The following is a 22,130-nucleotide window of genomic DNA, read 5'->3' as shown; positions in this document are numbered from 1 at the left end:
GAATATTGTTTTATTTGTCCCAATTTATATGATACTTTTCACTTCTCGAGATTCAAACTATTAACTTTAACCAATATTCTAAAATGTATTTTTTTTTTTCATATTGACATGAGAAGAATTGCAACGTTTAGTAATTTCCGTAGAGTTGTTCCACAACAACAACATGTCCATTGTAATTCCACAAGTGGGTTTAGGGAGGTACACTACTAAAAGACTACCAAAATTCGACGGACAAAAAACCGACCGACTGCGTCACTTTGAAAAACCGACGCAGTGCGTCGATTTTGTGTATTTCTATTTTTTTTTTATTTTTTTCCGTAGAATTTTGAAATTATATTTCTGCCAATTTTTTTTACAAAAACCGACGTCCCACGTCGGATTTATTAAAAAAATTAATTAATTAAAAACCGATGGACAACGTCAGTTTTATTTTTAAAAATATATTAAATAATTTATAATTCATTTTGTTTTTTAAAATATTAATAAACGATTTTTTTTTAAAGAAACCGACGGTAGTACGTCGGTTTTTAATTAATTTATTTTTTTGGTCAAAGGTTGGTAACATTTTAAAAAAATCGACGGACCGCGTCGGTTTTTTTTTTTTTTTTAACAATATGATAGAAACGGGTTTGGCATATCATTTGCCATCTTCCCCAAAAAAATACCCATTTCTCTCTAAAATAAAAAAACCCTAACCCGCCACCCAGCCCCCTCCGCCCACGACCGCCACCTGCTGCTAGCCGCCGCCCACCCGCCGCCAGGTAGTTTCTTTTAAATTAGGGCTTTTAAAATTCTTTCAATCTTAGTTTTATTTGTAGATTTTAGGCCTAATGTTAGTCTATTTAGCTTTGTTAAACATCATTTGTAATGTTATTAATGCTGAATTTGTGAAAAAATGTAAACTTTATTTGACTAGTTTACTTTTCATTTTTTTTTGCTTGAGATTGTGCTATATTTTATGTTCATTATCAATGTATTTGTGTTAGCTTAGTTATCATTGTTTGTAATATTATTGATATTGAATTCGTGCAAAAATGTATACCTTATTTGACTAGTTTTTTTTTTTTTTTTTTTGGGGGGGGGGGGGGGGGGGGGGGATTGTGCTATTTGTTAGAATCCATAAGTTAGTAGAATTTTTATTGAGCATTCAAAATTAGAATTGGTTGAGATTGTGCTTTTCAAAGTTAGAATTGTTAAGTTGTAGTATTTCTATAACCTCAAAACTAAAGTGTAGACTTTATTTGACTAGATTTACTTTTCAATTTTTAGAATTGGTTGGGATTGTGCTTTTCAAAGTTATATTAAAGTTAGAATCCATAAGTTATTAAAGTTAGAATTGTTATTGAGAATTCAAAGTTAGAATTGGTTGGATTGTGCTTTTCAAGGTTAGAATGTTAAGTTATAATATTTCTATAACCTCAAAAATAAAATGTAGACTTTATTTGGCTAGATTTACTTTTCAATTTTTAGAATTGGTTGAGATTGTGCTTGTCAAAGTTATATTGAAGTTAGAATCCATAAGTTATTAAAGTTAGAATTGTTATTGAGAATTGAAAGTTAGAATTTATTGGTATTGTGCTTTCTTAAATTATTGATGTTGAATTTGCGAAAAAATGTAAACTTTATTTGACTAGTTTACTTTTCATATATATATATATATATATATATATATATATATATATATATATATATATATATATACATTTGCTTGAGATTGTGCTATTTTTTATGTTCATTGTCAATGTATTTGTGTTAGCTTAGTTACATTGGTTGGGATTGTGCTTTTCCAAGTTATATTAAAGTTAGAATCCACAAATTATTAAAGTTAGAATTGTTATTAAGAATTCAAAGTTAGGATTGGTTGTGATTGTGCTTTTCGAAGTTAGAATTGTTAAGTCATAATATTTCTGTAACCTCTAAACTAAAATGTAGACTTTATTTGACTAGATTTACTTTTCAATTTTTAGAATTAAAGTTAGAATCCGTAAGTTATTAAAGTTAGAATTGTTACTGAGAATTCAAAGTTAGAATTGGTTGGGATTGTGCTTTTAAAAGTTATATTAAAGTTAGAATCCATAAGTTATTAAAGTTAGAATTGTTATTGAGAGTTCAAAGTTAGAATTGGTTGAAATTGTGCTTTTAAAAATTATTGATGTTGAATTTGTGAAAAAATGTAAACTTTATTTGACTAATTTACTTTTCATATATATATATATATATATATATATATATATATATATATATATATATTTGCTTGAGATTGTGTTATTTTTTATGTTCATTGTCAATGTATTTGTGTTAGCTTAGTTAGAATTGGTTGAGATTGTGCTTTTCCAAGTTATATTAAATAGAATCCATAAGTTATTAAAGTTAAAATTGTTGTTGAGAATTCAAAGTTAGAATTGGTTGTAATTGTGCTTTTCAAAGTTAGAATTATTAAGTCATAATATTTCTATAACCTCTAAACTAAAATGTAGACTTTATTTGACTAGATTTACTTTTCAATTTTTAGAATTAAAGTTAGAATCCATAAGTTATTAAAGTTAGAATTGTTATTGAGAATTCAAAGTTCGAATTGGTTGGGATTTTGCTTTTAAAAGTTATATTAAAGTTAGAATCCATAAGCTATTAAAGTTAGAATTGTTATTGAGAATTCTAAGTTAGAATTAGTTGGGATTGTGTTTTCTTAAGTTATATTTTAAGTTAGAATTCTTAAGTTAAAATATATTTCTATAGCCTCAATAATTTGTGGGTATATTTTTGTATATGAATCGTATGTGGATGTATAATATAAATAATAGTGATCGTGTGGGTGTACATGATGAATTTGTTGACAAGTTTATCACACATGCAATGTCACTTCACCCTTTTCAAAATGAAAGGGTAATTAGATGTGCTTGTTCTCGTTGCTGGTGTAAGAAGTATTTGAAACCGGAAGCGATTAGGGTTCATTTATATAGTCGTGGGATATATGTTTTAGTTTGGATTTCATAATGGACTTATGTTTTATGCTTTATGGACTTATGTTAAAACTATGTAGAACTAGTTAATGGTACTTTTGGTTGGACATTTAAATATTTTTGAACTTTGAAGGTCTATTTAGATCGTATTTGATGTGTTTAGATAGTGTTTGATGTGTTTGATTGTTACTTAGGGTGATTTTATGTGTTGTAGCTCTTTTAGAATTGATTTGGAGCATTTTAGTGCTGGTTTTGAGCAGGTTTGGGTGCTGGTTTTTGTATCGGTTTTGTGCAGGTGTGGCTGCAGAAAATGTAGCAATTGCATGCAAGAAATTTTCCAGAAAACCGACGGAAAACCAACGCAGTTTGTCAGTTTTTCTATAAAATTTATATTATTTCTTTTTAAATTAAAAAAAAAACAATTAAAAAAACTGACGCAGTCCGTCAGTTTTTTTATTTATTTTTTATTATTGGATGAAAAACCGATGGACCGCATAAGCGACGCAGTCCGTCGCAAAAAACCGGCGCAGTCCGTCGGTTTTCAAAAAGCGACGCTATTAAAATCGACGAATCGTGATGGGTCGGTTTCCCGTCGGTTTCAATGAAAAAACCGACGAGGGCCGTCGGTTTTTGACAATTTTTTAGTAGTGGTAGAGTGCACGCAGACCTTACCCCTACCTTGGGAGGTAGAGATGTTGTTTCCAAAGAGTTTTTGAACATCCAACTTTTGCTCCCTCTGTTTCAATTTATTTGTGTTACTTTTCTTTTTAGTCCATTTAGAAAAGAACGCATCTTTCTTTTTTTGACAATCCTCTAATTCTAACTTTCTACATGGCATATTTAAAATCACAAGAATAAAAAATATTTTGGTACATTATACATATCTTTAATTTAAGACCACAGGATTCAAAAATCTTCTTTACTTTATGAAATTCCAAGTCAAAACCAGACAAACAAATTAAAATGGAGGGAGTAATTATAAAATATTGAGTTGATCTAATCCAACTTAGCTTCAAATATTAGTCCGACTGACTCTTGATAAGTGAAAAGTGTCACAAAAATTGGAATGGAGTAAGAAACATTGAAAATACTCTAATTCATAGCAATTTGAACTAGAGAACCTTTAATTGATTAAACCACTTCATTTTTTTTCCACTTATCATCGTTGTTTATAAGGGCTCATAACACTTGAATTTGCTAACCGTGCAGGTGATCCCACGAACCAAATGAAAAGTGAAAATGTGGTTGATGCACACGGTAAGTTACTCGTTCAGAGCAGGAAAATCGGTCATGAAACAGAGGAAATTTATGAAGAAGCAATTGATAATATGGCGAGGATACATATCGCCGAGGTAGGAGGATGTGACTGTGATCCAGTTTATGATTAAGATGACTATTGAATATGTGGTTGATGCACACGATTAAGTTACTAGTTCAGAGCAGGAAAACCGGTCATGAAACAGAGGAAATTTATGAAGAAGCAGTTGATAATATGGCGAGGATACATATCGCCGAGGTAGGAGGATGTGACTCTGATCCAGTTTATGATTAAGATGACTATTGAATAAAACTATGCACTAGTTGTGATCAATTGAGATTGCAACAAATTTTCAATCGAAAAAAGTATTACTATTTTTTTTTTTTGAGGATGCAACAAGGTACAACAAACAACAACATACCAAGTGTAACCCCACAAATGGGGTCTGGGGAAGATAGAGTGTACGCAGACGTTACCCCTATCTTAGGAGGTAGAGGGGATGCAAAAGGTGTCTTTCGTATTCTTCATCACTAGATTACTTGGGAGGTAGAGAGGATGCAACAAGGTATATTTCGTATTTTGCATCCTTTGATAAATATCGGATGTAGATAAGTATGACCTTGCAATTTGAGTTGCAAAATATACGATCTTGTTTTACTTATGATGTATTCTTAGTGATGAAACAAAACTATACTGTAATGCTAAATATTGAGAAACTATGCGCAGATCACTTTGAATATTCTTTTTTGGCGAAAAGAACGTTCAAAAGTATTTGGCAAGGAAATATCGTTGGAACAAGTAGTTATTTTCGAAAATTAACTTTAAAAAAGGTCTTTTGTGTTTCTTTACCAAAACCTTTTAACTTGTTTTTAGCGAAAATGGTCAAAAATACCCCTCTACTTTGAAAAAAAGGTTAAAAATATCCTCCGAACTTATTTTGGGTCAAAAATACCCCTTTCATCCTTAAAGTTTTCAAATATACCCCTGTCTTGACGGAAATTATCCCCCAAAATGACCCGAAATCATTTGTTAAACCCACTTCATCATTTAAACCTGACCCAACTAAATAATAACTCATAAGATCCCCTTATTCCCCCAACACATAGAGTTATATTTGAAAACTTTAAGGATGGGAGGGGTATTTTTTACCCAAAATAAGTTCGGAGGATATTTTTAACCCTTTTTCCAAAGTAGAGGGGTATATTTGACCCTTTTCCCTTGTTTTTGTTAACAAATTTGGTTTTCAAAAAGCAAACAAGGTAGTAGCTTTTTATTCTGGAAAACTTTATCATTCCAAATGCTAAAATATGAGATTTAGATGGCATTATATGATCTGTAATTTGAAAGAAGCTTCTTTTTTACAGCATTTTTTTTCTTTTTACGACATTGATACATGAAATAATGCACAACTAGTGGGAATGAGTTGTCTATATGGAGACTTTAACAACTCCATCACATTTCCTGCTAACATCTGCTGTTACTTTGAGCTAGTTGTAATTGCATGGCAATTTCAAGAACTAAATTCTTTCCATAAAATGTGTTAACAAAGATTATAAAATATTATTGTATACTATGAGACCGAGCTGATTATTCACAACGTCACTTGACTAATAGAAATTGTCACGAAAAAGTCATTTTTCTTTGAGAGACTTCCTCAGTAATCTCTCCTTCGAGACCATGTATAGTTGATTGTCCTCTCCGTGGATAAGGTCTCCCGACGCAATAATAACATCCTAGTTAAATTTTATGTTATTGAATTATTGTTTTGAAATTGATCCAAGAGAATAAATCTCAAGTTGTCATTTTTCACCTACACTAATACAAATTTAAAGATTCATCCTATGAACTAATGAGTGAATGTCCCAAATCTCCATGAGATGATTTGGATCTCAAATTTGTAAATGTACTTCCATAAACAGAGCACTTTTCATGTTCGAATTTTAGGTAAGTTAAGATCTTCCTTAAACGCTTGTTTTGAATATGGTATGGTTGTGAAATAGCATGTCACGCCCTGAAATTGGGGTGAGACGTGATTAGCACCCGACACTAACTAACTGTCGAGCAAACCCTTGTATCTACGTGCTTGTGCTCTCACTCTCTGATTTAATAGAAATGTCGACGTAATTAGTAATAAGTAATCAATCGATCCTGGAACTGAATACTAAAATTAAAACTGCATCGATAATACCCACTAGTTCTACTTAGTATTCTCAGTTTTTCCCTATAGTTTCTTGTCCTTGATTTTCTGCTACTATCTGTTATGTCTTGTACGTCGAGTATTTTATTTATCTATTCTTTTTTCAGATTGTTTATCTTGGTCTTTGATCTTGCTCTATTTCATTTCCATACTGCTTTGAATTACTTGTCCTTATCTGACCCTTTTTGCCATGCTTTCTCTTGAGCTGAGGGTCTTTCAGAAACAGTCTCCCTACATTGTAGGGGTAAGGTCTGCGTTAGGGGTGTACATGGACCGGGTTGGTTCGGATTATTTAAATACCAAACCAAACCAAATGCATCGGGTTTTTAAATTTATAAACCAAACCAATAAAATTCGGGTTTTTCAACTTCGGGTTTTCTCGGGTTATTTGATTTTTTCAGGTTTTTTTCCGGAAAAGTCTTCGTACAAAACATATGACTTTTACTTCAAATATTTCTTTAGTTCTGGTAAGATACAACTATATAACTAAGGTGTTTCTTAAGAAAATAACGCAAAATGTGAGATGGGTGATGACATCGTATTAGAATATTCAACAAAAAAGATAATAAAATCGGTTAAAATAAGTATTGTTAATTAATAAGCCACAAAGAAAATGACTTTAATCTAAATACTAAGTTATGCTAAAATAAGTACGGCTAATAAGTATTAATTACATGACAAAGAAAAAAATTAAGCTATGTATTTTTACGCTCTAAACCAATTATGCAAAACTAAAGAATAGATATCCAACATTTCTCTCATTCCTAGTGTTAGAATTGGATTTCTTTTGTTAGTATTAGTGTTGAGTTGGTTTTGGTTTGGACTTTATTTGAGTTACTAACATCCATGGGATATAAAACTTATTGGCATTCAAAATTCTAAGTTCAAGCTTAAAATAATATGATAAAAGATAAAAAACTATGAAAATATTTACAAATTACATTACAAATAAATATTTTTATGTATAAAATATTTTAAAAATCGAATACATGTAATGTCGGGTCGGTTTGGTTCGGTTTGACTTTTTTTAGCTAAAACCAAACCAAATCAATTATGGTCGGTTTTTTTTTTCAACACCAAACCAAGTCAAACCAAACCATTAGTAGGATTTTTTTCTCAGTTTGACTCGGTTTATCGGTTTGGTGCGGTTTGTCGGTTTGCTTTGTACACCCCTAGTCTGCGTATATTTTACCCTCCCCAGACCCCACATTGTGAGATTGCACTGGATACGTTGTTGTTGTTGTCGTCGTCGTCGTCGTCCATAATACCCACTAGGCTAAGTCATGAGCTTATAAGAATATGACTGTTCTCGCGGCATTCCCCAAGGTACTAAAAAGTGTAAATAAATAGTAAAGACTGAACTCCCACAGTAGAAAATGGCAGAAGCGCAAAGCTAACCTGAGATGGGGTTTGCTCTAGCTGGTAATTATTTCAGGAACGTAATCAACCATATCTGCATGCAAGAATATGAGAGCAAGCCTTCATACCACCGATAGGATATCTAATAAATCTCATATACTACCTCAGGAGCAAAACTTTCGGGGACAAAACATTAAATAAACATGAATGTACACTTAACAAGTAAGCATGTAAAAAATTCAAAACTTGAAAATTGATTTAAGCTTAAAACTAAGAATATAAGCTGATAGCTGAAGTTGAAGCTAAAAATAATGTTATCTTAAAAAATACTTTTCTGAGAAGAGTTACACACAGTAATGTTGTGTACGTGAGGTCTAGCAACACACATAGAGAAGTATCGGTCTATCTCTCCAACAAACAATACCTCCTACGAGCGTGGTAGCTAACCCTGATTTCGTGGCACTCACGCAAGTAGAGGTCGGCGAGCTCTCCCTTTTGAGGCTGAATGTGATCAGACCAGTAGCTGAACATGAACTGAGCATCAATATTACAAGCAATTGGACATAACAAGTAGTGAAGCTCATGAACATATATTATATATATTTCTGAAAACAAAGCCAAATACCACATAAGGCAGTATATATCACATGTATTTCTATTATTTTTTTGCTTTAAATCAGGCATAAACATGTGAATGAACTAGAGACTCTTTTGCTCCCACAGGCCACAAGCACTTGATCTAAGTGATCGTTTAGATATTTCAGCACGGAGGTGTACGTTTTACTAAAAATCCTCTTTTAATAAGTACGCCTTAACTTACTTTTGCTTTGAAGCTCAAACTTGACTCCGTCTGTCCTTCAAGTCATCCCCAATTTAATCACAATCTACAAATGGTGATGAAGTGCTTTTTGGGTGGGATTTTCTAGTAATTTAATATAGATTTATTGGTGGTTCCTTGGTCGATTCAATCTTCCTTTTATGGTTTGGAGTTCTCGGTCCTAATTTTCTTTTGTTAGTTATAAATTTGGAGTCGGAAACTTGGGACTTCGTCGACTTGGGCTCCTGCTTTTATGTTTAAAAACCAAACGGTGGCGGTTCTAGGTATTTCTTATGAATGAACTCATGGGAGATGTGTTAGAAAAGTATTGAAGTGTGTGATCATCTCATTTAAAAGCTTACGCTATGAGAGAGTATACTTTATTTATTTAAGTATATTCTTAACGAGAAGAGAGATAGAAGATTTTAAATAATTTTTCTAAATTAAGAATACATGTTAGGATGTTATTGGTGTATGACATACACCAATTCTTCTAAAGTGGACGAATACCAAAGTAGCAATTCTTCTAAATTGAAAAACGTTGAAGTGTAAAGGCTAACCCGTAAATGAGAGATATATACGAAGGATTTTGATAATAAGCTCATGACGTAAACTATTAGCCAATTAGGAAGTTTAATTTTACCTTTTTAAAAAGGTGTTGTTTTAGAAAGTTGAGATTTTTGACAAAAGTTTTAGAAGTAAAATAAAGTGGTCTTGAGTAACATCAGAAAGAAATTGAAAATAAATAATTTTTCCTAAAACACTTTTAGATACTTGATCAATTATATATTATTGCTCTAATATTGACAAAATATTTTTAAAATATTTAACTAAACATAAAATGCTATTATCCAAAAACACTTCTAACCAAAAACATTTTACAAAATAAATTGTAAATCTAGTGTGTGCACGATATGGAGTTTTCCAATTTTTTTATGTTCGGTTGGTCAAAATTTTTAAAATATATTTTTTTAAAAAAAATAAATTTTTTAAAAATGAGAAAATGATTTTCCCAATAGAAGTAAAGGTGTAAGGGAACGAGTCCTACAAATGGCATTTCACACTGTAGTATAGGTGGAGTAGGTTCTTCTTCGAAAATAAATCCTACTCTTTTTGCACATTGACTGGATTGGTTGTTTCAGTCAAGTGTTGTATTCCAAGGTCAGGTTTAGCCCCCCTTTTTGCAAGTTTTTGCGGGAATATAATATACACTACCTTCCCATAGTTTAACAAAAAATAAATATATATATTGATTGTCTTTTCCCCACTCTCAAATTCAACTCATTCTCATCTCACCAGCCCCCATCACCCCACCTACCTACCCCAATCCCACCACCCAGCCCAACCCCACCCCCACGCCACCCAACCCCACGACCACCTCCATAATATTTGTCTAAATTATATATCTAAATATTTTTTACTAGCGTACTAAATACAAAAAAAAAATAAGTAAGAAATTCACTTAGTTTTTTAAAAAGAAATTATTTCCAAGAAAATATTTTTCAAGAAAAACATTTTCTTTCTTACCAAATACACCCTTATTAAAAGTTTGTTCAAACATAGTAGTACATATTCCTCTATTTCAATTTATGTGAACCTATTACTATTTGGGAGTCTACGAATTGGTTTTTTTACCACATTTTTCTTATACTTTTTAGGGAAAAGGTGCAAATATACCCCTCAACTTTGCGATTTAGAGCAGATATACCCCTCGTTAAAAAAGTGGTGTGTATATACCCCTACCGTTATAAAATGGTGCAAATATATTCGTTTTGCTAACGGTTTTTTTTTTGTAAAAATCATTTAGCTTATTTTTTAATTAAAAAAAATGTCATGTGGCTTTAAACAAAAGTCTACCCATTTTTTCAAGTAGACATATTTTTCTACAGCCACATGATAATTTTTTTTCCTGGTGGGTTGGGTCTAGTTGGTTTTAAAAAAGGGACAACTACGTATATATACATTTTAAGGAGAAATATTTACGAAACGTGATGATAGTTTTATATTTACAAAACATAAAATTACAAACCCTATACAAAACATGCTTTCTTTTTTAGAAAAAAATTATTTTCTTTAAAAAATATTTTTTTATTTAAAAAAAAAATTAAATATTCTTTTATTTTTCTTATATATTTTTTTCGCTCAAAATTTTATGTATGAAATGTGTATATCTTGCTCAAGGCTTAAAAAGTTCGCTCAAAATTTAGTGTATGAAAACAGTATGAAAAATGTATGAAATGTGTATATCTCATTCAAGGCTTTAAAAATCCGCTCAAAATTGTGTGTATGAAAACAATATGAAATTTGTATCTCAGTCAAGTCTTAAAATTTCGCTCACATTTTTGTGTATAAAGTTCATTTTAGATTTCTGTAAAATTAATACAACTACAATAACATTGCAGACAACTTTGATACAACATTCAAGATTTAAAATAATCGCTTAAATTTTTGTGTATGAAATGTGTATATCTTACTCAAGGCTTAAAAAGTTTGCTCAAATTTTATGTATGAAGTGTGTATATCTCGATCAAGGCTTAAACATTACACTCAAAATTTTATGTATGAGAATGGTATAAAATGTGTATATCTCGCTCAAGACTTAGAATTTCATTCACATTTTCGTATATAATGTTCATATTAGGTTTCTGGAAAATTAATACAACTACAACAACATTGTAACAACTTTCATACAATATTCAAGGCTTAAAATTTTCGCTCACAATTTTGTGTATGAAAATTATGTTAAAAATTTCGCTCATACATACAGTTTTCATACACAAAAATTTGAGGTAATTTTTTAAGCCTTTGAGCAAAAAAATAATTTTTTTTTTTAAAAAAAATATAAAATTATTTAAAAAAAAAGAATATAAAAAAGAATATATTTTTTTTAATTTTAAAAAAAATATATCTGGAAAAAAAAAACGAAAAATATATGAAAATCCGTCATGTTTCGTAATATATCGTTATGTTTTGTAAATAAGGAAAACTATCGTCACGTTTCGTTAAAATTTCTCCTTAACATGTATATATATATATATATATGTAGTTTTCCCTTAAAAAAACGGGTAGACAGGCTAGAAAATATTATCATGTAGCTTTAGAAAAATATGTCTAAGAAAAAAATGGTAAACCTTTTTTAAAGTCACGTGACATTTTTTTATTAAAAAATAAGGTAAATGTTTTTCTTTTAAAAAAATATTCGTCAGCGGAAAAGGTATATTTGCAAGATTTGTGTAACAACGGAGGTATATTTGCACCATTTTGTAACGCCAGAGTGATATATACATCTCTTTTTTAATGATGAATATATCTATTCTAAATCGCAAAGTTGAGAGGTATATTTGCACCTTTGCCCTACTTTTTATGTAATTTCTAAATATATTAATTTTATTTTTACAAACTTGAAAAATTTATGTTAAACTTTATGATCAAAATTATAAAGTTTGAAAAGTTCACATAATAAATTGAAAAAGATTGAGTAGTATTTTTTGTATTATTAACCCAAGACAAAAAAAATCTAAGGAAAAAACAACGAGGAGAAACAAAACCAAAATAGGAACTCTTGTATCCAAGATCTACACGCTTTCCCTTTCTCTAATGTATCCCAAACCCTAATTATCTTCATCTTAACCATAATCACATTCTCTAAATCTAGTGTTTCTCAGCTTTCAATAAGCACATAATAGATTTAGTAGCAACATTGATTTACTTATAGTTGTAATTAGAAATGTATAGAGATCGAGGAGGTGGTTCATCAAAGTCAGAGATTGTAGGTGGACCGTTGGATCGAAAACGAATCAACGATGCGTTGGATAAGCACTTAGACAAGTCGTCACCATCTACATCTAGGTCTTTGAAAGACAAAGCTGTTTCATCTACAAGCAAGTCGCATTTGGATCATCATAAAAACAAGTGCTCTGATGGTTAGGATTTTTTTTTTCTAATTGGAAATATTTTTAATTTTTTTTCGCTGTTAAATGTTTTACATTTTGAGGAAGTGTTGGATTTTGCTTGTATGTAGAGGTCGTTTGGTAGTTGGTTAGAGTTATGCAGGTATTAGTAATGCAGAGATTAGTTATGGGGGAATCTATGTATTATTTTAGTTTTGTGCGGTGTTTAGTTATTTATGTACTCCCTCCGTCCCATTTTACACGAGGGTGTTTGATTAGGCTCGAAGTTTAAAAAATAAAGGAAGACTTTTGAAATTTGTGGTCTAAAACAAACCATAAAAAATTTAAGTGGCTATAAATACTTAGAGACAAATCAATGATGCGTTAGATAAACACTTAGAAAAGTATTGGATTTTGCTTGTTTATAGAGGTTGTCTGGTAGCTGGTTATAGTTATGCAGGTATTAAGAATACACAGAGGGAATTTATGTCTTATTTAAATTTTATGTTGGGATTAGTTATTCATGCAATAGTTATTCCACCGGCTACCCTGCATAAAATAATACATAGATTCCCTCATAACTTATACATGTATTGAATTTTGCTTTTATCGGGTAAAAGTTGTACTCCTATGTCCCAACTTATGTGAAGGTGTTTGACTAGGTATGGAGTTTAAGAAATAAATCAAGACTTTTGAAACTTGTGGTGTAGAGTAAGTCTTAGAGATATTTGTGTGGCTATTAGAGATTAATCAACGATGCGTTAGATAAACACTTAGAGAAGTTGTCGCCTTCTACATCTAGGTCTTTGAAGGATAAGGTTGTTCCCTCCACATCAGCTGGAAAATCGAATTTCGATCATCGTGATACGAATAAGAGCAAGTGCTCTGATGGTTAGGATTTTTTTACTGGAATATTTTTGTTTTATGCCATCAAATGTTTACATTTTTAGCGAGTGCTGGATTTTGCTTGTATTTAGTTGTAACTATTCGTATCATTTCTGTTGATAGATTTAGAGGATGTACAAGCTGTTTTGCTTTAACATGTTTTATTAATAGAGGTGATTTTTTGGGAGTAATTGCTGGAAATGAGATTTCTAGGCTTTAGTTATGATATAATACCATGCTTTTTGACCGGGTACGGAGTTTAAGAATGAAAGGAAGACTTTTGAAACTTGTGGTCCAAAATAGGACACAAATTTTGTGTGGCCTTAAAGCATCTCATTAAGGGCAAAAGGAGAAAGGGGAAGTTTAAAGCTAAACTGTTACTAAATATAGAAATGTGTCTTTCTTTTTTAGACCAACTAAAAGGAAAGAGTGTCACATAAATTGGACAGAGGGAGTAGTTTCGATCATCGCGATACGAACAAACGCAAGTGCTCCGATGGTTAGGATTTTTTATTGGAAATATTTTCATTTTTCGCCATTAAATGTTTTCCGTTTTTAGAAACTGTTGGATTTTGCTTGTATTTAGTGCTTAACTATTCTTATCATTTCTGTTGATTAGATTAGAGGATCTACAAGCTGTTTTGCTTTAAAATGTTTTTAATAGAGAAGTTATTTTGGGAATAATTGCTGGAAATGAGCTTTTTAGGCTTTACTCCCTCCGGTTCAAAATAAATGTCCACTAAGCCTTTTTCACACCCCTTAAGAAAAAACTAACTCCTACAAAAATTTGGTATTTTGACTAAACTACCCTTAATTAATACTCCCTTTATCCATTTGTACTAGTCCTGTATGCTAGAAATAAATGTCCACTTTTACTTGTCCAGTTTGGAAAACCAAGAGATAACTTACCATTTCATACCTATTTTACCCCCATTATTAATTGCTGGGTTGGAAATCTCAAAGAATTGTTAGTGGTCGCACAACTTTTAAAGTATCTTTGATTTGTTTCAATTATTTAGATGATTTATAATAATTAGGGGTGAGACAGTAAAATTGCCATTTTATATAAAAATCATTGGATTTTGCTTTGATGGGGTAAAAGCTGTACTCCTCTGTCCCTATGTGAAGGTGTTTGACCAGGGCACATAGTTTAAGAAATAAAGGAGACTTTTGAAATTTGTGGTGTAGAATAAGTCAGAGATATTTGTGTGGCTATAAATCATCTCATTAAGGGTAAAATAGGTATTTTAAAGTTAAATTGTTACTAAATATAGAAAGGTGACATTCTTTTTGGGACTGACTAAAAAGGAAAGAGTGACACATAAATTGTGACAGAGGGAGTAGTATTCAGTGCTTTACTATTCATATAATTTCTGTTGATAGATTAGAGGATCTACAAGCTGTTTTGCTTTAACATGTGTTCATAGAGATGTGATTTTGGGAGTAATTGCTGGAAATGAGGTTTTGTAGGCTTTAGTTGTGATATAATACCATGTTTTTAACTACTCCCGCAGTTCCAAAATAAGTGTTGTTTTAGCAAAAAAACTGTCCTAAAAAGACCGTCACTTTAGGAATTCAAGATTAAAGTTGGCAATTGTTTTCAACTATGCCCTTATCATTAAAGAATTAGTTAGTTTTAATATTGCTCCATTTTCAAAAAACATCTAATAAATAGGGGTAATCTAGCAAACTAGACACTGCATTTATTGATTTCTTAATGGGCGTGAAATGAGCTAACGCGACACATATTTTGGGATGGGGGAGTAGTTCCTTCTCGTTTCTTTTCTCTTTGAAATAATGGTTTTGGGCTGTTGTTGGTCATGTTCAGAAGCAGGAAAAATATACTGTTTCCATTTTTGTTGCTGCTTTGGCTGTCAATTTTTCTTTTTGGGAGTTTAATCCATTTGTTTTGCATTTCTAAAACAATTAGTAATACAAATGATCAAGATCCATATTTGCATATTATATATATATGTAGAAGGGATCCCTTCTGGCACATTTTAGTTGCGCTTATATTAAAATTGCTCTCGCTCCCCTTTCCTTGAAATAATGTACTTGGTTGGAAGTAATAGAAATATTCCTTTTAACCAAAAAGCATCGCGGAATGAATTCAGATAAAGCTGTATCAAGTGGCAAAGGGTTATCATGGATGAAATGTGTGACCCGAATATCTACTTATTTTGCTTGTGGTTATTTGGGAATGTTTCCAAATTGTATTTCTGATATTCTTTAGATCCTCAACCCGACGATAAAAAGATTACCCTTGTGGTCCTTATCAAAAAATTATTATCCTTGTGCTTTCATATGTAAATTTTCTGGTTGTACACAGTCAATTCTTGTTAGTGGCTTACAAAGTTGACTGTTTTTCGCTTTTCTTAAAATCATTTGTGTTGTGATGTGCAATCATAAGTGCAAGCCAGACTTTTGTGGTCTTTTTATGCTAGTACTGGTGAATATATGTAATATGGCTGCAGTATCAATCAATTGCAATCCTGGATGGAATGACTTATGAGGTTGAGATTGATAATTCATATGGTATATTACCATAACTTATTGAAACGTTATTTATCATTTTTTTCTTAATTATCTATCTTCTTTTAACTCGGTCTGTTAAGTATAATTATTTGTCTTTTTATAATTGGTTCTTGATGTTGAGTTGTGGAAAGCTTGTAGCAATATTTTTCTGAATAAAATACATACTTAAGTCTTCTTGGGGGTGCGCTTTTTTTTCTTTCTTTCTTGGGTATAGTATGACACACTATGCAGACCCATAGCTCACTATCATTGCATTTAAAAAATGATGGGAGTACGTTCTCATGTTCATGTACTTTGTAGAGGAATCTGAAACGGACAGTGAAGAGTCTGAAGTTAGTGGTTCTGATGGGGATGATACTTCATGGATTTCTTGGTTTTGTAACCTGCGTGGTAATGAGTTCTTCTGTGAAGTTGATGATGATTACATTCAAGATGACTTTAACCTCTGTGGATTGAGCAGTCAAGTTCCCTACTACGATTATGCACTTGATGTCATCCTTGATGTTGAATCCTCCCATGGTACGTGTTTTTTCTCTTGTTTAGATTACTTCATATTTTATTATGAATTTCCAGAAAATTGATTTTGGACTTATCTTTTCAGTTGAAGGATATAATTTTTATTGATAATTGAAGGATATAACTTTTTTGTCTTAAACTATTGGGTTTACTTTTTTTGTTTCCTATGGACTATTTCCACAAATTAGTATCTCTAGAAGTAAAGATGTGGAGAAGTAGTCAGCTTTACTTGATATGTTTTAGGTTGATTGGGATGACAACTTCTTATATAGGCTGGGAGAAATTAGGAAAGTTAATTTTGAGTCACGTTCTTGTTCTCAAAAATAATATAAATGGAAATAACTTTGTGCGTCACGCTCTACCAGGTTCATCAACCTGGTGTAAGCTATGTCCATCTTATTATGACGTGTAGAAATGCCCATATGTAGATTTTTGTGTAAATTGCATTATTAAGTCTTTTTATATCCTTATGTTCAGGAGTAAGGTTTTGGAGGAATTTCTCCTTTTATGTCATTTTCCATGTTTGATGTGACATTCATGCCACATATACAGCAAGTTTAAATTAAGCCGGTGAACCTTTAACTGATACTTGATAGATAGAATAGTGGTGTGCCCCTATGTCTCATTGCGTCTTGTATTCTATTGCCCAAGTCATTAGAAAGTAAAAAGAGCAACCACTCATCCTCACCCAAAAAGCAAGATGGGAAGACAAAAGGGACGAATGTCCTGTTACTAATTGCTGATAGAACTTAAAAGGAGCTGCTTCTTGTCAATCAAGAAATCAATTTTCCTCTGGTGTTGCAATGAAATTATTGTTATATACTTTTGTCTGCTCTTTTATAGCCCCTTCTCTTTCTTGTATTTGCTTGTTGACGGTGCCAAAAGATGAAGGAGATCCCTTTTCTTTGTTTTCTTTCTCGGTTTAGTCTCTTCTGTGGATGGACAAATTTCCTTTCTAAGTCGGTTTTCTAGCTTAGCAGTTCCAATTCTTAATGACTTGCACTAGAAAAGCAATACCCCCTCCATTCCAAATGTCTGACTTTTTTGAATTTGGGACTTCTGGAATTGTTTAACACCAATCTATTTTTGTACATGTATTATTTTCAAGAATTCGAGTTCATGAAATTGTTTACATTCAAAATTTTTATTTGTCGCTAGCTTTGCAAACTAAAATTTCAACGACTATGTCAATATTTCCTTTTCACCAACTACAATGTAATATTTAACCAAATTAATATCTTCAGCTATGTGTTCAGTCAAATACCATTGCATAAAATGGAATGGAGAGTATAACTAAAACTACAAATTGATTACAACACTCCTTTTTTGTGTAATTCTCATGTTGCAATTGGAGCTATCAGTAGGAACCAATTAATTTAGATTATCCAAGACAGAAATTAGTGGTATTTGCTAGCAATAACTTGCTCCAATTGCAATATGGAATTTTGTGATGTTGTCAATGTTATTTAAATGTCGATCTTTAGTGGGTGGTATGGAGCTTGATCTGGTGTTTGATAAAGGAATGCAGTTGGTGATCGACTTGTAGCAGCTGAAGCCTGAAGTAACACAACTGAACTTAAATCTGTTGCAGTTCTCAATAAATGCATTAGAAAACTAACCTGTATCTTAAAACACATGAATAAGTATCATATATGTAATGCATGTATGGGTGTTGACATTGCTAGCAGGTCTAGGTTTTGAAATAGTTGGTCTACATTGTTGGGTTGAGAAGAAGAGGTAGATGTGTTAGGTGAGGGCTATGATGGAGGCTACTGTGAGGATAAGAGGAGAGCCATCAGAGATTAGGAATTGGTTATTGACTTCCGTCTTGCAAGCTTAGGAATCTGTGTTGAGGAAGCAGGCATTTCAGTTATTGCTTTTACACTTTTGGTGAATGCTGCATTTCAAGGTTGGCATACTTGGAGAATTAAGTGTAATTAACATTTGACTTCTTCACAGCGCACCATTTATAGAGATCCGCTTCAGATTGTTTATTTTATATAATATTCCAAACAGACCATCAACTAAAATGGATGATGATATGATGAGTATAGTAGAGGGGTTGTAGTGCCACCAGTGCTCAACTGCTCATGACAATGATAGATCTAGACTTCGACTCCCATATGAAGCAAACAATTGTTAAAGGTGCAATCTGGTGGTTTAGCTTCTGTGGGCACACTCAATATTCCTCTAAAAATCCACCATTTATTAACTTTTTAGGAATATATTTTTGTTTTTATTTTTTCCTTTAGGAGCATATTAGAAAAGGTGAAGTAATTAAAGGGGAACTGGGGGAACTGCTAGGAAAATTGGGTAATTTTTCAAAAGTGAGTTGATTGTGCATCTTTATGTAGATTCCCGTTTTAGGAACTTTCGGAGTTTTATGTTTCAATTTTTCTTGTTGTTCTTTGGAATTTTTAAAAGTGTTTTTCTAATTATTTTGGTGTCAACAAGTTCTATTTTCTTTTGCAGCTCCATCTTTTGGTATAAAACATTACGACTCATCTTTTTCTTTTGAGTTGGAGTGGGGGAGTTGGAATTTATTCTGTTAGCATGGCTCTTAATAATTCTGATGCTCTGAAAAATTGATATATGCGATGCTTTTGAATAATTTCGGTTGCATGATCTAAAAGCTTCCTGTTCCAAGTATGAATATATTTTCAGCTAATAATGCTTGAGTTGATGTAATCAGTACGTCCTTGGACTTATGGGCAGACGCTTAATGATTAGTTTATTTTTAGTTTTATGTTTTCAAGTTAGAAGCACATCCTCCATTATACTCCAAGCAAACTTCCTTGTCACTGTCTTGTGTGACCAAGAATATTGTCCTATATCAAAAATGCTGTATCATCTTTCATATTAAGACAATTGCAGTTTGTCAATTTTTTCCTGCTTTGAATAGGTGATATGTTCACAGAAGAGCAGAATGAATTGGTTGAATCGGCAGCAGAGATGTTGTATGGTTTAATTCATGTTCGGTACATTTTAACTAGCAAGGGAATAGCCGCAATGGTAATTTCATAACTCATTCTCTTGTATACTTTCATATTTTCCTCCTTTTGGTCTTCCATTTTACTGGGCAACTTGTCCATGAATTTGTAATCATGATATCTGGGCTAAACCTTTCAGTTGGAGAAGTACAAAAACTATGACTTTGGAAGATGCCCACGAGTTTATTGCAGTGGACAGCCTTGTCTTCCTGTTGGTCAATCAGATATTCCGCGCGGAAGTACCGTAAAAATATACTGTCCTAAGTGTGAAGACATTTATTACCCTCGATCAAAGTACCAAGGCAGTATCCTTTTCTGCTACCGCTTTTTGATGCTCTCTCTCCCCCTCTTTCCCTCTCTACACTCGCACACACACACACACACACACAACACTTCTAAATTGCGTATCAATTTGAGATTAGGTCTGCTCATGAATTGCATATTGGTCTCTGTTTGTTTACTTGAGTAGCATATTTCTATCCTTGGATATGATTTCTTTTAACTGCTAAAGATATTGATGGAGCATACTTTGGGACAACATTTCCTCATCTCTTCTTGATGACTTATGGACACCTCAAGCCTCAAAAACCAACACAAAATTACACCCCCAGGGTGTTTGGCTTCAAGATCCACAAGACTTGACAGTAAAGTCCGTTGTGATGTTGTGAACAGATCAAATTTTCTGCCAGTAATGATTCTTGCCAGGTGGCTTTGATGTACAAATTCGTCGTGGTAGAGACAGGTGAAGCAGAGGAGTTCATGATAATTATGAAACATTGTTCTTCATTGATGAAATGCAGCTTGGCCAATCTGTCAGGTGAAATTTGTTCCTGAAATGTCATCATGAATTTACTAGAGCATTTGTAAGCTTGTTTCTTTACCAGTTTGAGAACTGATTTACATTTCCTCATCAACCACTTTTCGTGGGCCTCCGATGATCCTTTCATCTCTCTTCAGTACTTTACCATTTTCCAACAGAAAGGTGTTCATCAGGATTATAGACTAGGCGATTTCCAGTTGTAATGATGTATTAAAAAGGTTATCCAAGCTAAAGATGTTATGGAGCTACAACCAACCTTTTTCATCCAAAAAAAAAAAGAAAAAGCTATAAGCAACCTGGAAATTGCTATTATAACTAAGAATTTTTACTTTCGATTACATGGAGCAAGTGAATAATGAATGTATATTGACTTGTGTCCCAAGATTTTCCTTGTTAAGCATTTTCTTTTTGATATTTTTGGTAAGCAGTTAAACAATAGGGAATAAGAAAGGCAGTTAGATATTTTAGGTTTTAGATCAACACTTGGTGGTTGCATTCCCTTTAATTATGCTTTCGACTGCTAAACAGTACTTTGAGAGAGGACCAATCTGTCTGACTAAATAAACTGACAACTGTACCTTTTAGTAATTTGTATATTACTAATATTTCGGAAAAGTTTTTTCTGAGAGTTAAATTGCGAAAATTGATTGATAGGCGTATAAGTTTCACATATTTATCAATTCGCAAGGGGCGCCCCAGAAATTGCTTAAGCACTTGTTTCTTATTAATAAATTAATTAATGTTATATTTAATGAGATGTGATCATCATTTAAAAGATCATTATTATTTAAATAAATAAGTGAGCCTGCATACTATGTTTGTAATTACTTATTCAGTTAATAACTCTTAAATCTTAACTTCTTAATGGAGTTTGCCTACCAAACAAGTAGACAAGCAAGTAAAAGAACTTACAGGGCTTTTAAGTTGAAAAAAATATGAAACTTCGGATTTAATACAAAAAAATTCTAAAAAAAGTTGTGCCCGCCCATGAAAGATGGACATTTAGGGTGTGCAGCCGGGTAACTTTGATTATTAATTTCCGAATCTATGGATTAGTAGATTACTTACACAGCATTAAATTGCTAACAAGCACCTATAATGGAGTGTGTTTCGTAAGTAATCATTCTTGCATTTTGTTTTGAGGCCCAATCGACGAAAGAACAATTGGAATAGAGGATCTTGAATACTATTAGAAATTCAGAAGAACTGCGTGAAGTCATCTGGGTTCGAATCCTACTGAGAGGTCTACTAGAGATCAGAAATTGTTGAAGAAACAACAAGATCTTTCTTTTGTCCCTTCCAGGCGTTCGGAAAAGAAAGAAATGGTTAATATATTCAAGCTTATGACAAGCACATCCTTTCCACGGTACCACATTAGTGGTGACCCTTAGTCGAAGTCTTTCATATTAATATATGCCAATTAATTGGTCATTAACCGGTGTGGTATTTAATTTCATCCGCCGTAAAATCAGTTTTTTTTTTTTAAAAAAATTTGTTTTTATTATAGTTTTTATTATATAGAGGTAGGGGAAGGGGATTACAATGTGGGATTCGAACCCTCACCAAAATTGAGCTACTAAATTCCTAATCAGTTGAGTTCTCGGTTGTGTGTGTAATAATAGTAATAGATACTAAGCTTTTTTTTTTTTTTTTTTTGTTTTAAATTTTAGTTGGGCATCTTTTTCTTGATTGCTTCATTAACCGTTTGCTAATAGGAATACTTGGGATGAAGAAAATTTGTACTTCGAATGTATGACCTTTTCCCTCTCATTTTAATCGTTGCTTTACCTTTTTTCATGCTCTTACAAGGTATAATTTATTAAGCTATTCATATTTATTAGGGGTCCGTTTGGAAAGCCACCTGGTAAATGGAATTCGTGTAATTAATAGGGTAGTAATTACG

The 22,130-nt window shown here is 32.2% G+C and overlaps 1 protein-coding gene across 2 annotated transcripts; it reads left to right on the top strand.

Annotated features, from left to right (window-relative positions):
- Positions 1 to 12,102: 12,102 nt before the first annotated feature.
- Positions 12,103 to 20,609, top strand: LOC132640716 (putative casein kinase II subunit beta-4). Of its 2 annotated transcripts, none has more exons than XM_060357445.1 (5): positions 12,103 to 12,514; positions 16,202 to 16,420; positions 19,335 to 19,429; positions 19,547 to 19,712; positions 19,919 to 20,609. In XM_060357445.1, exons 1-5 carry the CDS (start codon positions 12,319 to 12,321, stop codon positions 20,047 to 20,049), a joined length of 807 nt encoding a protein of 268 aa, XP_060213428.1. In that variant the 5' UTR covers positions 12,103 to 12,318; the 3' UTR covers positions 20,050 to 20,609. The 2 variants fall into 2 exon arrangements, with proteins under 2 accessions (XP_060213428.1, XP_060213427.1); XM_060357444.1 differs by having other exon boundaries at positions 12,104 to 12,514; positions 19,320 to 19,429.
- The last annotated feature ends 1,521 nt before the right edge of the window (positions 20,610 to 22,130 follow it).

The sequence above is a fragment of the Lycium barbarum genome, chromosome 5 (assembly GCF_019175385.1).
Source record: "Lycium barbarum isolate Lr01 chromosome 5, ASM1917538v2, whole genome shotgun sequence".
Classification (NCBI taxonomy): domain Eukaryota; kingdom Viridiplantae; phylum Streptophyta; class Magnoliopsida; order Solanales; family Solanaceae; genus Lycium; species Lycium barbarum.
The sequence above is the reverse complement of the archived record's forward strand: the minus strand, read 5'-3'. Positions and strand labels throughout refer to the sequence as shown.

What these genes read in the sequence shown, in the direction of transcription:
- LOC132640716 (XM_060357444.1), top strand. Translation starts at nt 12,319, where the DNA reads ATGTATAGAGATCGAGGAGGTGGTTCATCAAAGTCAGAGATTGTAGGT. An exon ending in TAAAAACAAGTGCTCTGATG is followed by an intron (nt 12,515 to 16,201) that starts GTTAGGATTTTT and finishes TGTACTTTGTAG; the next exon opens with AGGAATCTGAAACGGACAGT. An exon ending in TGATGTTGAATCCTCCCATG is followed by an intron (nt 16,421 to 19,319) that starts GTACGTGTTTTT and finishes TGCTTTGAATAG; the next exon opens with GTGATATGTTCACAGAAGAG.